Source organism: Tauraco erythrolophus, chromosome 21 (genome assembly GCF_009769465.1).
Source record: "Tauraco erythrolophus isolate bTauEry1 chromosome 21, bTauEry1.pri, whole genome shotgun sequence".
NCBI lineage: Eukaryota > Metazoa > Chordata > Aves > Musophagiformes > Musophagidae > Tauraco > Tauraco erythrolophus.
Genome location: NC_141485.1, coordinates 8462529 through 8478369, shown reverse-complemented (window position 1 = coordinate 8478369; position 15841 = coordinate 8462529). Strand labels below are relative to the sequence as shown.

General features: G+C 47.2%; 1 protein-coding gene across 1 annotated transcript in view; it reads left to right on the top strand.

Annotated features, from left to right (window-relative positions):
• Nucleotides 1-15841, top strand: part of MYBBP1A (MYB binding protein 1a) — a 62241-nt gene that overhangs the window by 17192 nt on the left and 29208 nt on the right. The window contains exons 20-23 of the mRNA XM_086624496.1: nt 580-714; nt 1955-2054; nt 4423-4554; nt 6392-6460. Of these exons, the coding sequence (XP_086480622.1) occupies nt 580-714; nt 1955-2054; nt 4423-4554; nt 6392-6460 (436 nt within the window). The remainder of the gene's footprint in view (nt 1-579; nt 715-1954; nt 2055-4422; nt 4555-6391; nt 6461-15841) is intronic.

The following is a 15841-nucleotide window of genomic DNA, read 5'->3' as shown; positions in this document are numbered from 1 at the left end:
GCAGGCACGGTGCCACATCACTGAATATCTCCACAGGCTTCTAACCTCTGAGTCAGACCATGCAACAGCTCCAGTGACTTACAGAGTTGGTGCTGTGGCTGGAATGAAACTCCCGACAAGTTATTATTGAGACAGGCAAAGTGAAAATTCTCTTTGTTCACAGCCAGAAGTTAGGCTGTGATACAGGCTGCACACAGACATAATGCATGGTGTGTGACATGATGTGTCGTCTGCACGCCGCTCCCTGCCATCCTCAGCACTGCTCTAAAGCATTTTGAGCTCTGCTCTCTACCCCCTGTTGAGAAGCAGTCTGCAGAAACAGGGTTTGAGGCAGCCAATTCCCTTTCTGGGAGCTCTGGAGGAAACTTGACTCTGATGCCTAAATACATGCTCAAAGGCAAAGAGCAGTAAGTTTCCTCACCCTCCTTTCCACAACAATGACTGCCTTTTTGCTACCCTCAGCTAGCATCATTTTTGTTTGCGTCGCCCTGAGCTCAGGGGTAAGGATTCGTAGCTCTCTGTTCCCCAGAGCTCTTTCTGTAAGTAATTGCTTTGGGTTTGTTTTTAATGCTCTTTCAGGAACTCATTGTGCCGAACGAAGCAGTACTGCAAGAGAGTGGATGCCCTGCAAGAAGATTTGCACGCTTTTGTGGAGAGGCTTGTGGAAAGAGCCTGCAAGCTCACTGACTCTTCAGTGGCTCTCTATTATTTCAGGTGAGTGTTAAAAAGAAGTGTCTTTACTCAGTGCTGTGCCCATGGCTGGTCTGGAAGCAGGCATAATGTTGCATGTTAAAACAGCTCAGACAAGCGAGAGACACGGTGAAGGCTGGGTGCCACCATCTGTGTCTTACGTGAGGACTAGTCATGCTGGCAGTCGGCAGCATTTTCGAACAGATGTCCATCTTTCGGTGATCATCTTCTGTGGGCTCTGTGATACAGGAATGCTCTGGTACAGCTTTGCTGATGGTGATGGGAAGCGCGTCCTTGAGGCTCCATCAGGGAGTAATGAATTATGTGTGATTCAGTGCAGGGATGAGGGTAGTTTATAGTCCATTTGCAATGATTGTTCTGTAAATACAGTGGTTTACTGTCTCCATGATAGCACAGTAGCGACAATAATGATTATAAATCCTGACCGTATGCACCAGTATTCACTCTTTTGCCACTGAATACAAGGGAATGATAAGCCATATGTGTATTTGTTAGCAAACATGAACAATCTTGCTGTTTCTTGGTGTAAATGGGAGTGCCGTTTACCAGTAGGCTCTCTTGTGACTTGCAGACGGTTTCAGGAGGACTTTCATACTCCATCTGGGATTTCTCAACACAACTGTGTATGCAGTTGGTACCATGTTGCATGGTCAACCTAGTGCCATCGGGCAGTGTTGGCTCTGCAGCACACCTGGCCCATGGCTGTGCAGGAGCCGTGGTCCTTCCTGGCAACACGGGGCTGACTGTGTGTGCCACATGGCTCCCTAACAGCTTCCTGGCAGTCCTGAGTGGAGCTGTGCCCAGTTAATGCAGCGTTTCTCAGAAGCAGCAGACTGTCTGCATGGTCTCTCTGTTGATCTGCTCAAGTTCTCCAGGCACACGACAGCCTGGGCTGAGAGGGCTGCACTGCAGCGCTGGCCGAGCCGTGCAGGCTCGGAAGTCCTGGGTGAATGCAGAAGTCCTCGAGCAGAGCTAGTCAAAAGCATGAGCTTGGGGAATGCAGGCTGAGAGCGGGGAAGTCTGACTGCAGTGACACATAATGAAATGATGCAGCTCCCTGAGATTTATTTGTTTTAAAGTCTGGCAAGAGCGGGTTAGACTGAGAGAAGGGGCCCTCTCAGACCCTTGAACCTGCCTTGGTACGGAGCGGGCTGCCTGCATCGCTTGGCCTCTGCCCTCAGGGCTTTGCAGTGGCACTGTGACACTGTGGTAACTGTTCTCCCCTTTTCCTTTTCCTTTTTAGTGCCTCATTATACCTGCTCAGAGTGTTGAGAGGAAACACATCCGATAAGTCGTCAACTCTGCCAGAGAAACAGAGCAACACCATGGCGCAGGCTTGCCAGGTGAGGCAGCAGGCTGCTCTCGAGGCGGTGTGTTGGCCAGGAAAGTTGCATTACCTCATTTTGCTGAGTGGTCCTTGCTTATTCAGTCTCACTGGTCCTGCCTGCAGATACCTGTTTAGGTGATTTCTTTTCCACAAAACTCATCTTCCCCCATCCCCTTCTCGTCCTCATCCACCTGCCTTCGCAGTGCCTGCTTGCCCATAGGCACCAGGGACTGCTGATGTACAGTGGATCCAGGTTAATTGCCTCAGAAGCCTGATGTATATTTGTGCTGCTGTCCTGGCTGATTTGTTATTTTTTTCCATTAACCTCTTGGCAGTCACTGTTATTTTATTTTCTGGGAGAATGCTGAGGAGCAGGGAGGTACAGGACAGTGGTGGTTGAGAGCGAATTTGTATTTCTGTGAGGTTTGGGCTGAGTTATCTCACGGTGAAGAAAGCGTGGAGCAGCCCTGGTTTCCGTGGCAGTTGTTTGCAGGAAGACTCTTGATCCGGTTGTGCTATGGGTGTCTGTTGCTTGGGAGCCTTGCTGTCTGGTTCCACCTCACCTACTGCCTCTGCTGAATTTCACAGGTCTCTGAATTCGGTGACCCTGTACATTGGGCAGCCCAGTCCAGTCACCTCCAGTAGAAACCTAGCAAGTAGTGTTTCACCAGTTAGCCTGATACTTGCCTCTGAACCTCGCAAATTGTGTGCAGGAATTAGTGCCCTAATCTTGTTGACATTGTGTGGGGGAGGAAAATAAACAGCGTTACCTCATGACAAGGGAGGGCCTGGAAATTACAAACACTGAGATATTATTAGCAGCTGAAAAGATAACCAGTGTTTCTAAGGCTTAGTGAGAGACCAAGAGCGTTAGTCCAAGCAGCTCTTATTCTGTGCTGGGCCTTTCTGGAAAGAAAAACAGAGATCTATGGGGAATATAAACAATGTACTTGATGTGGAGGCTGGAGTTGAGACATGCTTCACAGCATCCTTGTGCTTCCTTGTCCTTCACAGGGAAGGCTGTTATTCCTGCAGGAATAGAGCTGTGGTGTTGGTCAGCCAGCTGTGGTCTTGGACACAGCCAGCAGCTGAAGCGAGTTGACAGTTTGAGGGAAATGACACAGTTCAGCTTGTGGTGCTGCTGGTGCTGACATTATTTTGAGGCTGAGAACGTTTCACAGTGGGGGATCAGAGACAAAGGTGTGGTGTGTTTCCAGCAAGCAGTGCTTTGTGAGCGTAATCTGGAGCTTTTCAGTAAGCAGCAAAATGGAACTGGAGCAGACTTTATGATGCAGTGGCCAAATTTATGGAAAAGCCTGTTACTACAGAAGAAATTTTCTACAGTAAACATCTGTATGGGAGGAGGAATCCCTTTTTTTTTCTTCCCCTGCGGATGTGTATGTCAAATAAGTGTTAGATATAAACACTTCACTGGGAAACTGAGGTCGTGTATTTCAAGATCCATCTCCCCTGTTCCACTCTAGCCTGTGTTCAGCTGCAGTAGTGCTGCGAGTTCGACTTGAGAACAGGGCACAACATTAACATGGCTTTAACTTGCTGCGTGGCCATGGAAAAATTACTTGGGCAGAGGTTTGCAAAAGGCCTGTCCACCAGTGTGAAGATCACAGCTTTGACCTCCTGGACCTTAACTTTTCTTTCTTCCTAGAGAGCTGTGCTTTCCTGGCAATATGAGAACAGTCAGGAATGTTGGGATGCAATGCTCCATACTTAGCTCTTCATTCACCACTGTGGTGTTAGTTTACATCCATATGGCCTATGCAGGTCTCAGCTGGTTGCTGTGTATCTGGGTTTCTTGTTCCCCACCAGATGGTGATATTGGAGCAGTTACACAGTTCTGGGATTGCTGGATCCCTGATCAGAGCTAGAGCTTGTCTGCTGGCTACCTAGAAATCCTGGACATATCTGCTGAGCGTGTGTAGATCTAGATACATACCTACGTTAGTATCTACAGATTCAGATAGCTCTACAGCCGAGAACACCACGTGTGCAGCAGAGCTGCTGCAGGATGGTCTTTGAGTGGTTTGGGAACCTCATGTGTGTTGGACGTGCTCACCACAGGCCTAGAAGTACAGCTCCCACGCTACACCACACTACATGCAGTGTATGTAGTCTTGCTAGAACATTGTGCTGCCCTTCACTAACATGGTCACACTGCTGTCGGTACTTGGGGGAGCATGTTTGGGGCCCACTTTGTTGTTTCTTCATGGTCCTGTGTTGTATCTCTTAGGCCTGTATCATACAAACTACTGAAGAATATCTAGTTGGAAAAATCTGTGTACACTGGTGAAAATTAATTACTTCATTGCTAGTGATTCATCCTTGTGTTTCACTGGGAATTTGTTTTGTCCGCCTTTTCCCTATAGCTTTTGAGCACAGGTTGTTTGGATATGGAGAGGGTGACTGTAGTATATCGGCAAGCACTGACACAATTCTTGACTAAACGGAACAGTGCCCTTACAAGCTCCATGTTCCAGGATCTCTTCAGACGCTTCCCGGTAAGTGCTGCTGACTGTGTGGTGTGTTGTCTTCTGGTGGCTCCAAACTACAATTGTAGTTCTGGGGACAGTAGGGAGAGAAACTTCTCCACTTTACTGCAGGCTTTTAAAACTGCTGAAAAGTTTCCTAGGATCTTCACCTGCTCAGACTCTTAATACTGCATGTTTTGATAGCAGCGCTGCAGAAGGCCGGCGTCTTATTTATGGTTTGGATTGGAATACTGCATGGAGAGTGCAGGTGAACAGAAGGCTGCTTTTTGAAGCAGAACCTAAGAAGGTCTAATGTTTTACCAGTATTCAAGACAACGTGGACGAGCAAGGTTTGCACCAAGGCAGAAGGGGCCAGCTTGTTTAAACAGCTAATGTAGCTGTTGTCCAGCTTTGCCGTGACTGCACGCTTTCTCAGTTTTCTTCCAAGAAGGTTGTAGAGCGTAGAGCCTAATTGGAATCTAATCTGCAAGCTGGATATTGAGACAATGTCAGTGTCTGAAATGTTTGAGGTATTTCCTGCAAACTTGGCCTGTGCCTGGAGCTGGTCTCCACTATGAAGACAGCCAGTTTTTAAGTAAGCGGCCTTAGGTCTGAACATCATACAGTTCTTCAGGGATTTTTAGGTCAGAGTGAGGTAGACACAGTTGCCAGAAGCTCTTTCTCAAGCGCTTCAACTTTTACAACTGATGTTTGATGGGAGGGTGTGAGGAGACATGGGCTTGTGTAACTGGGAGAAGATGCTTTCACACTCTAAGGGAATCCAGGCAGGAGAGAATTCTTTTGCATACCAGGTTTCTTAGGACACCAGCCCACGATGCCACCAACATAAGTCAAGGGGGAGAGAAGGGTTGTGTGCTGCCCACGTGGGCAGCAAGCCTAAGATCCCATCTGCAGGTTTCTAGAGCCTGTGGATTCCATGTGACTGTGCCTTGCAGAAAGGTCTTTTAAAATCTTTAAGCTCATCCCTTTTTTTAAAACAAAGGTAATGATATACACAAATACTGGCCTTCTTAAAGCTGGGCTTTGCCCACTTGCTAGAGTTATCTGTTGTTTTAGTAGTCGTCTTACTCCCCAAAAGAAACCATTTCAGGTGGTGTGGTGGGAATAACCATCTGCACAATGTCAGTGAACTGCTGTCCATGCTTTGGCAGGGCCATGCCTTCCAGTGCCTGATAGACGACATTAGAGGTATGCCAGTAAGATACTTGCAATCCAGGTGCTTTCTCATTTCTTGTGTCTGGATTTCTTGTGCCTCTCAATTTGGAAACATTTTGCCTGTAAACATAGAAATTGGTGGCTTAGGCCAGAACAGAGGTTCATCAAGCTTTCCTGACAGGTACCCCTCCTCTGGAAAGGTTGTTTTGATCAAGAATTGTTATTTAAGATAACCTGTCTCCAGGGAGGCTTTCCTCCTGACACAGTTGTTTCTGGCCCCTTTAGCACGTGAGTTCAGATCTTTCCCCAGGCTCTGACATTCTCCAGCCTAACTCAGCATATTCTCCTTTGCCTCTGAGCCTGTTCCTCTGTGGAAAGTGGACATAAAGTTTCAGGCAGATGCAGGCTTAAATCAAGAACTAGACAGAACAGAGGAGATGAAATCTTTGCCTGATTTTTCCAACTTAAGAGTTTTGCTGCTGATTTCCTTGTGATCAAGATTTCACTCAGGGCTGGTGTGAGCAAAGCTGTTAATTTTCAAATAAACTGTTGCTGATCTGTGGGCACTTTTCTTTCTTGTGGCATTTTCTTCTCCCTCAAGAAGCTGTGTAAAATATAGACTGTTTTGCTTGAAAAACAAACCTGTCTGTCAGCAAACCACTAATAAGAGACTGGTCTTTCTTTGTTACAGATCATGTGTAAGCCATTAGTAGATACTCTTGTCAAGTCTATCACAGCAGGAGCCAGGCAACATCAGCAGGTAAGCAGGAAAGCAAACAAGCAAATCGGGATGATATAGTCAATCGGAGAAGTTGCTTAATCACGGCGGCTCGGATGATGCTTAATATGTTTATTTGTGCCTTTAGGGCTGCCCCGTTTTGGGAAGTGGGCTCCCTGGGGGGAGAGCTTTTGCAAATACTGCCTTAATGCTTCAGGCGTGCGACCAATTCACAGTCACGGGGGTTCTTTGGTAGCATCTCCTTTAAAAACTGCAGCTTTTAGGGTTGAGGCCGATTGTTGTAGGGGTTGCTTTCAGTCACTTATTCCTTGATGACTTTCTTGCTGGTGAGATGTTTCTCTGTATTAATGTAGCGCGTTGTAACCCTTGCCTCCTAACGTGAACTCGAGGTTGGCTTCCTGAGGCCGTTCTGCGCCTTGCCAGCTGTCCTGCGTTTTCCAGGCTGTGTGTTGTGTCTAGTTTAAAACCACCTGTACTATCGACCCAATTTTTGATGGTTGGTTGCGTGTGCCTGACTAACGCCAGATTAGTGGAGCCTTATCAATAAAACATTGCAGGGTGACCGCACAGCTCACTCTTGCATGAGCAGGGAACGAAGCCTGTCTGGGTTTTCGCTGCAGCGGCGGTGCCTTCCACGCGGTTAATAACCAAAACCCCTTTAGGCCAGTAGTGCTGTGTCTCAAACTTTCCCACCCCATAGCTGTAACGTGCATCTGTCCCCTGCAGAAGTGCATCCTACATTAACCTTCCTGTTTCATAAACACCTGGTTTGTTGTTTCTGACTGTTGGAGGGAATGTGAAGGGCTCGGTGTGTGTTTACAGCAAGGCTGCGTTACGTTGTCAGTGTGAATTGCATTTCAGGCTCTTGTACCCAACAGGAATGGCTCTGAGTTAAACAAGAATATGAAAAAAAAAAAAAGAGAATTAAGCTGTCAGTAATTTCCGTGGGTAGAAATAAGGGTATGTTGCGCAAATAACAAACAAGTTAATTATAAGGCACATACTTGATCCTGTCCTCAAGAGACCAAGAACAGCATCCCAAGCAGACAGCTTCATTTATGTGGATATCTTTGCTTCCACACAGGGAATAGCATTGTCCTTCTTCCAGGCCTCAAGCTCCTTTCAGTTATCTGCTCAAGCTTTGTTTCCAGAGCCTGTTTATCTGTGGGTGGGAGGAGTAGGGGAAGACATGCAATGTGCTGTGTGTGGGAGACCGGATAGAGAACGTGGATATACTACTGTTTAAACAAAGGCAACATGGAGTGTAAGCCATGTATAGCCTGGGGGGCTTGGAGTTGCAGCTTTATGTTTTTTGCAGACTGCTTCCTTTTCAGGAATTCTGGCGTCCCTTCATCAACTGTCCAATTTGCCAGATTTTCAACTAAATTTTCCCACTGATTCTCAATGCGTGTGTGCTTTGGTGGTACTGTAGGGAACCAGCTAGATGGCAAAGTGATGTCATGGGTGAAGCAGGGGGATAACATCTCTGGAGCCTCTGCAGCTTCTAGGTGAGCAAGGTGGAGGGGCTCAGCTGCCAAAAGGACTGTCCCAACACAGAGTCCTAAAGACACCAAAGGTCTCCTGATTTCCTGACTTTAGCCATCCCTCGTGGTTGAGAGGCAAGTAGGGTAGTCTCTCATTTTCAGCCCCTCAATATTGGCCTCTAATCACTAAACTGGCTTGGTCCCAGAGACATGAGGCTTAATTCCCCTTCTGACACTCCTGTTATTAATGCTGATCATTCTGGCTTTGCCTGCTGTGTCTATATGAGCAGCTAATCCCACTGTGATTTTGACTTCTTGGCTCTGCGCACCACTTTGGCAGGGAGTCCTCAGGGCTGTGCTGGGTGGGGAGCGCCGCCGTGCCCTGCATGGGGAGGTGGAGGCTCACTGCTCTGGCCAGGTGTCTTGTGTTGGCCTGGTGATGAGCCCTGGGGCTCTGGCCCGGCAGGGCTGCTGGCCACTAACCCAGCTGGCCTGAGGGAGGCCCTTCCCATGGGGGTAGGAGAAGCAGATGTGCCTTCAGGTTGGGTTTTTAGGTGGTTCTGAACAAAAGGAAGAGTGGTTCGTGAGGAGGATGTAAGAGGGGGATGTTCTTCCTCCTCACCCCTAATAACTGGGTGTTTGTGAGAGCAGCACGGAGGTAGGGCATCTGTTCCATCCCTCCTCTCAGCCAGGCTGGCCCCTGAGATTTTTAAAGCCTTTAAGGCAAGATCTGGTGGTGGCTGGCATACATGTCTCTCTCGCTTCAGGGTCTCTGCTCGTGCTGGGGCTGCTAGTGTGAAGTCAGACTTGATCGCTGAGCGATCGCCCTGGACTAGCCTGGTTGAGGTGGTTTGCAGCACGTTTCCCTGCGTGCCCAGAAAGCCACACAGTGTACGGCAAGGTCCGGACCTGCCTGGGCTCTTGTCAAGAGCAGCAAACCCAAACTGCACATGAAATGTTGTTCCTGTGCCTTCTGTTGTAGGCTGCTGCAGGTCTGTCAAACTCAATTTCTGGGCAGTTGTAACTGAGAGAGGATCCTCTAGGAAATGCAGGAGCCGTTCAAATGCTGCTCAGCTGGCGTTGGCTTGGAGAGGAGCAGCCTGGCCCCTCCAACCCCAGCCACTCGTCCTGACCCTGGGCACCTACCTCACTGTCCGTCTGATGTGGTTACATTGCAGAATGGACATGAGGATCATCTGGCTGAAAACTTACCTTCCCCCTGCACCCGTATTTTCACCCCCGCCCCCCACCCCCCCCCCCCCCGGCTTTTGTTGTGTTAAAATTCATTTTGATCAATTCACTGGTCTTGATCTGAGCAAAGTCAGTGCAGGGGCAGGAGTGGCTGGGTGAAAGCTGTGATTTGTTTCATCAAATGGCAGTGTTCATTAACATGAAATTACGGCTCCTGTGAAGTGAGTACGAGAATGTTGGGAAGCAGAGTTTGTCTGTGGGGACTGTTGGCTGTAGCTGATGACTCGGGCAACTGGGTCTTGCGTTGCTGAAGCCTTTTTGTGCATCCTGTCTCCCTCAGGTGCTCACGCAGAGAACACCGAACCCTCAGCGGCAGTGTGGTGTCTGTGAGGACAGAGGTGTTTGTAGCTCTGTGTGTTACGTGCCATTCTGGGAGGTGCATTTCTTTGGCCTGTGTGATTGCTGTAGAGAAGAGTCTTTTGGAGATACCCAAGGGCAGGTGTATCAGGGGGTGCATCTTAATGCAAAGCTTAGCAGAATAAAAGGAAGCTTTAGAATAAAAACTTTAGGTAGTGTGACTGACATCAAGTCAGCCCTTTTCCTCTGACACTCTCCCTGCATGCCTAAAGCAGCAGTAAGATTGTTCACCTCCATATTAAAGTAATTGGTGAGATAAAACGAACAGTGCTTTGGAGGGTGAGAGCTCTTAAGGCAGTTTTAAACCTGGCTCACACTGGTTGGGTTGGTAGGTAGCAGTAAGCTCAACCTGTATAACAAGTTTTAAACTGGAAAGGTTTGCCATATTCTTACTGAGACTGAACTTGAAACTGAAGCTTGTAGATGTGGCTGGGTTCTGTTCCTCTGATGTTACTCCTGGAGTGCGGATGCCTGCAGGAGACGGTAATACAACCAGTTTCCCTGCAAAAGGAAAGAGCTGGAGAGATTGATGTCATTCGTGAGTGGAGAAACAAAGGGCAAGGGATGCTTGAGAAGGGAAGAGGGGGTTGTCATCTCACCCTGAATTCCTGTTAAAAACCTATACGTCAGAAAGATACAAGATGAAGGTCTGTGGGACAGTGGATCTGCAAAATCACCTTTTTTCAGGCAGTTCATGCGTCTGAGCTGGACTTCTCACCTTTTGTGAGACAACAGCAACTGCAGGACATGATGAATCATATTCTGCCAGTCCAGATGTGCTGTGACTCTGGCAGCTGGTGCTTTGAACGCTCAGTGTTACCTGTTGGCTGGCCTATTTTTCAAACTCTGCTTTTCTTGAAGTGTGGAGCTAAAGACGACTGCTGTCCCAAAGGTGCCTGTGTGCAAGTTAAGATGCTTCAGGCTTTTAAAAAACGAACACACTAATGTTTGGATATCTTTAATTTATTTAACTGAGAAATCTGATGGGTATTGCTGCGGTTTGTTTTCTTTTTTGTACTACAGTAGCAGTTGGGATCTTTTTCCTAAATTTTTGTTGATGCTTGCTTTCCATATGTGTAAGTTAAACCAACATGTAACTTAAAGCTGCACTGTCTTCTCAGAACATAGAATCACAGAATGGTTTGGAAGCGACCTTCAGGATCATTTAGTTCCAACCCCCCTGCCATGGGCAGGAACACCCTCCACTACACCAGGTTGCTCAAAGCCTCATCCAGCCTGGCCTTGAACACTTCCAGGGATGGGGCAGCCACAGCTTCTCTGGGCAACCTGCTCTGGTGCCTGTGATGTGCTCTTGCACTGTTGTCTGCTCTAAAAAGAAATCTATAGAAATTACATGAAATCACTACGTTGTAAGCAGCTTTTCAAGAGGACCTTTAGTGTGCGAGAAGTGCTGCCAGTTCCAGTAAAAAAGAAGGAAGGTGGTAAAGAATGAAGTTTTTGGGGTAGTCTAATGCATCTTGTTGGATGCAGGTCTGAGGACTGAGGTCCTGAAAATCGGTCACGCTAACGATGACCTTGTACTTGCTGTGATGGCCAGCAGAAATGTCTTCAGTTATGGGAAAACGGGACCAGCACACACACCACAATCTTTTTGTACATATAGACAGATTTGATAGCTTTCTCTTACCGAGAAGGCGCTTACACCTGGTCAAAGAGGAGCTGCCATTTCTAGAATCCCACACCTGCGTGCGTGCCTGCATACGTACGTGTGCTCTGAGTAGCTTAGGTGCAAATGACAGCTAGGGATTTAGTCTTCAGTGGTAAGACTGGTGTGGGAAAATGGCAAGTTGTGAAAGGTGGAGCTTGTGTTGTACCTTTGAGGTCACCTGGTGCTAACGATTGCGTTAAGCTGCTGGCACAGATGATCCTCTTGGCAGCGCAAAGCCTTGTGGGTGGCCAAGCAGAACGTGCGTGTGGTGCGAACAGATGTGCTGTTTTGTGGAGTAAGGATGTTGCTGTCAGTCTGATGTCTTCCACAAGCACTAAACACATTCTCTCAAATTCTGTTTAGAAAAGAAATGTGTGTGAGCTTGTTCTCGCTTCCTCCTTTCTTAATGCATTTTGATCTTACTATTACAATTGTTTTCCAGGAGACCTTGACCTTCAGATTACTTCCTTGTGCCTTATTTCAGTGGGTGCAGTGTTGCTTTTTCAATATGCACAAAAGGCTTGAGTTTTTTGGCTTGTGCTGATGGAGCATAAACCAGGGATCAAGATGTGTTTAATGTAAAGATTGTTGCATGACTCAGCTACATACCAGAACCCTCCTGGGCCTTAGGTGAGGAATGTCTTCCTGGTTTATTTTTAGCAGCATGGCTGTGATGAGCGTAGCTACAGTAACGTCTCATTCTGTAACTGTGTGTGGTCTTGGGCTGTCCCTCTGATCCTGTTACAGCACAGACCCCTCCGTGGTGCGTTGTTAATTGTGGTGAGGTTCCTACTGCAGTGCCCCCCTCCTCCCCTGCCATTCTCACACGTGCTGGGGCTGCCAGAGGACTGGATGAGTCTGTGAACTCATGCTTCTACCCTAAAAACTGACTCTCTTAGTCTGAGGATCAGGTGAAGAAGGAAAATTAAGTGGCTGGTTGCATTGCAGTACCCCGGCTCAGTGCTGATTCAGGCTTCTGCAGGCAAGTGTGTACTCCACGTGCCAGCTCTGAACTGGAAACAGGCTGAAGCACAGCCTCTCTGGAAGCCTGGACTGGAACAACCATGCTTTTCCCTGAGAAATCCAGCTGGGTGACCAGTGGTATTGCAAGCAGTTTGGAAGGGAAGACTAGCAAATGAAACACCCACTGCTGCCAGGAGTAAGGTGTTTCCCCATTTCACTTGTACTGCCAGACACTTGGACCACTTCTAGTCTGTAACTTTTTCCTAGGTGTTTATAGAAATGGTTTGATACTTGTCCCTTGTTCTTTTCCTGTAGGAAAGGCACTAGGAGCCTACATTTCAACACAATTACTAAGAGCCTTTGCAATTATTTTTGCATTGTGGTCACACATCAGTTTGAATACATTCCTGTCTTCTTATATACATTTAAAGCTATATTGATTGAGGATGTTTCAGTAGCTGGGAGCATAATGATGCTATATTTGTCCATCAAATGAGTTTATTTTCTGTGATTTGGCCAGAAGTCTGCAAAGCTGATGTAAGCGCAGAGCTGTCATGAAACTAATAAAAGTCATTTTACTTAGTGTGGAGATGAGAATGGGCACTGAGACAGAGTTCAGAATGTCATCTTATGTCATATAGATTCATTAGTATTTCAAAATGTGTTTTTATAAAGCCATCTGTGACAAGGAACCCTTTAAGATCTATCTAATAGAGAGTGTATTTTAGGTAAGTTGCTAATTAATCTTGGTGCTTTGGCAGTCTCCCCAAAGGGATCAAACATAACTAGACTTAATTTTACAGAACTGAAGCAATTCCGTGCCAGAGCTGCCATCACCAGAAAAGTAAAATATGATCCCAAAGTCCTGCCAAAGAGGTCTTGGCTGGTTGACAGTTATCCTTCTGAACAGTTTATGTTCTATGTAAATATCTAAGTTAAAAAGTAATTAAACTTTAATACAGCAAGAACAGTAAAAGCACTGCAAAGCGTCAGAAGCCTGCACCCCTCCGTGTGTAGCGTGGGAGTGTTCCTCCTCGTGCTGTGATAGATGAATGGATCACTACATTAATGCACCGTGCCCTGCCTGCGTTCTCACAGATAGTTTCCAGCAGGTGGTATAGGAAGGACTTGTTATGGAATATTTCGCATAAGCTGTAACTAATAATGAAGCAAAATAAACCTCCCCAGATAAGTACCAGCACCAGTTCTGCTCTGCCTCCTTTGCATCAGAAATGAGAACTGGGCTGCTGGTGCTAGCTAAGCAACAGGCCATGAGTGAAAGGTACCACTTATAGAATCGTAGAATCATGGAATGGTTTGGGTTGGAAGGGTCCTTTAAAGATCATCTAGTTCCAACCCTCCTGCCATGGGCAAGGACATCTTCCACTAGATCATGTTGTTCAAAGCCTTATCCAACCTGACCTTGAACACTTCCAGGGATGGGGCAGCCACAACTTGTCTGGGTGCTCCGGTGCCTCACCACCCTCAGAGGGAAGAATTTCTTCCTTAGATCTCATCAAAATCTCCCCTCTTTCAGTTTAAAGCCATTGCCCCTTGTCCTATCACTCCATGCCCTTGTCCAAAGCCCCTCTCCAGCTTTCTTGTAGCCCGTTTAGGTACTGGAAGGCTGCTAGAAGGTGTCCCCAGAGCCTTCTCTTCTCCAGGCTGAACAGCCCCAACTCTCTCAGACTGCCTCCATAGCAGAGGTGCTCCAGCTCTCGGATCATCTTTGTGGCCTCCTCTGGACCCGCTCCAACAGCTCCTTGTCTTTCTGATGTTGGTGGCCCCAGAGCTGAACTCAGCACTGCAGGGGGGTCTCGCAGACAGAGGGGCAGAATCACCTCCCTTGACCTGCTGGCCACGCTGCTTTGGATGCAGCCCAGGACACGGTTGGCTTTCTGGATCCTCCATCCCCTCCGAAGAGGTAGGACATGCTGTGCCTGTGTCCTCTGTGGAGGTGTCAGTAGGGGAAGGGCTTGTCCCAGGGTCTGGTTGAGGTGAGCGGACCGTCAGAGGGTGAGTTACCCGCAGGCAGCAATCGCTTCTTGTGTGATAATAGTGTTACAGTGGCTGTTGCCTGCAGACCTCTTCCTTTTGTCTTCCTCTGTTCCGTACGCACCCTCTCTTCAAGGAAGAGAAATAATTTGCAGCTGGAAAATGTATGCGAAGCTGATACGCTTTGGGTTTAGTCAGTGACCTGCTCCTGTTCCTGTTTTTGTTTTGTGTAAGGAGATGGTCAAGGAGATCCTGTGTTCTGCAAGGTAAAGCTGAGCCATGGGTGGGCTCTTGTGCATTTTTGAGCTGCCTGACCGTGAGCCAGCAAAGCCCTGTGACGTGTGCTAGCTCAAGGTATGTAAACTGTCCCTCTGAAGTTGCAGGGGAAACAGTTGGATGCTTAAGTGCTTTGCTGGGTCAGGGCCAGAGTGTTCTACGTTTTTGTGTAGAGACTTTTAATTCCTAGACCTTTAGGATGATTGTGGGGTGGATTATTGCATCCCAGCCTTTCATTTTTGAGAGCGCCTCTTGCATTGGGAGAGCTCAGAGAAACTTATCTTCCTTTGGTGAGTTGGAGGACATTGACAGCATCTATAAGTAGTCTCTGATGTTCTTTAGAAAGGTGTCTGATGCCATAGTACAACGTAGCTTTCTCTGATGAACTGCTTTATAAGCCATGTGTCTCTCCCTTTCCTCTCACTTGTGAGATGGTTGAAAATTTAAAAAGATGTTTAAATTTTTCAAGTCCTCCTGATTGCATTTAAGCTGAGTGCTTGAAATCCCACAGCATGAGTTTTTACTCGCATTTGCATTGAGAACTTTGTGTGCTCGTGATGTATTTCAGTTGAACAAGGGACCTCTGTCACCGAGTCTGCAGGGTCTCTTTGGAGCATCATGCGTGTTGTTAGCTGTTTATGTTTATTTTTTCTGTCATATAGGGTTTTTTTTGTTGTATTTCTTGGTGCCTTTTAATGGCTCCTGTGTCTTTTGCAAAAAGTGTCTAGCAGACAGATGCCTGCGCTGCCCACATACATATCCGTAACGATACCAGGCATTAATTGACTGGCACAGAGGGGCTGCCCTGTCAGCAGTCCCAGTCTTTATACCCCACCGTACTCAGTGCAGCACAGACAGAACATGAAGAAGCTCCTACTTGCCTCTTTATTCTGATTGTGGAGGTACAGGCTGTTGTTTATTCTGCTCACTACTGTTCAGCTGATTGTGTTGATGATCATGTAGCAAATCATCAGTAATGGAGGAAACATTCTGGTCTGTTGCTGGGAAGAAATAAGAAAATTAAAAGGTCACATGCACTTCAGCTGTTAACTGTAGACGCAGCTGCTGGCAAGAGCTATCCAAGGTTGGGACCCAACAGTGGCATTAAGAGCCCTGCATATCAGACGGACTTGCTGAGTTAGATATATACCATATTGCAGTGATTTTCCAAGACTGAGTGATTTCCTCGCCTACTAAATTACACTTGCCATCTGACACATGGGGAGTTGATAGTTTTTAAAAAGAGAGTGAACCACCCAAGTGTGTTCTGCTCAGCCTGACGAACATAGCCCCTTCGACAATTTGATGAGTGGATATTTGTGTAAAGCAAAAAGGTTGCTTGGAGGGAAGGTCATTGCCATGTATTTAATAACAGCGTAGCAAAAACAGGAGGGGAAGAAATGTCTG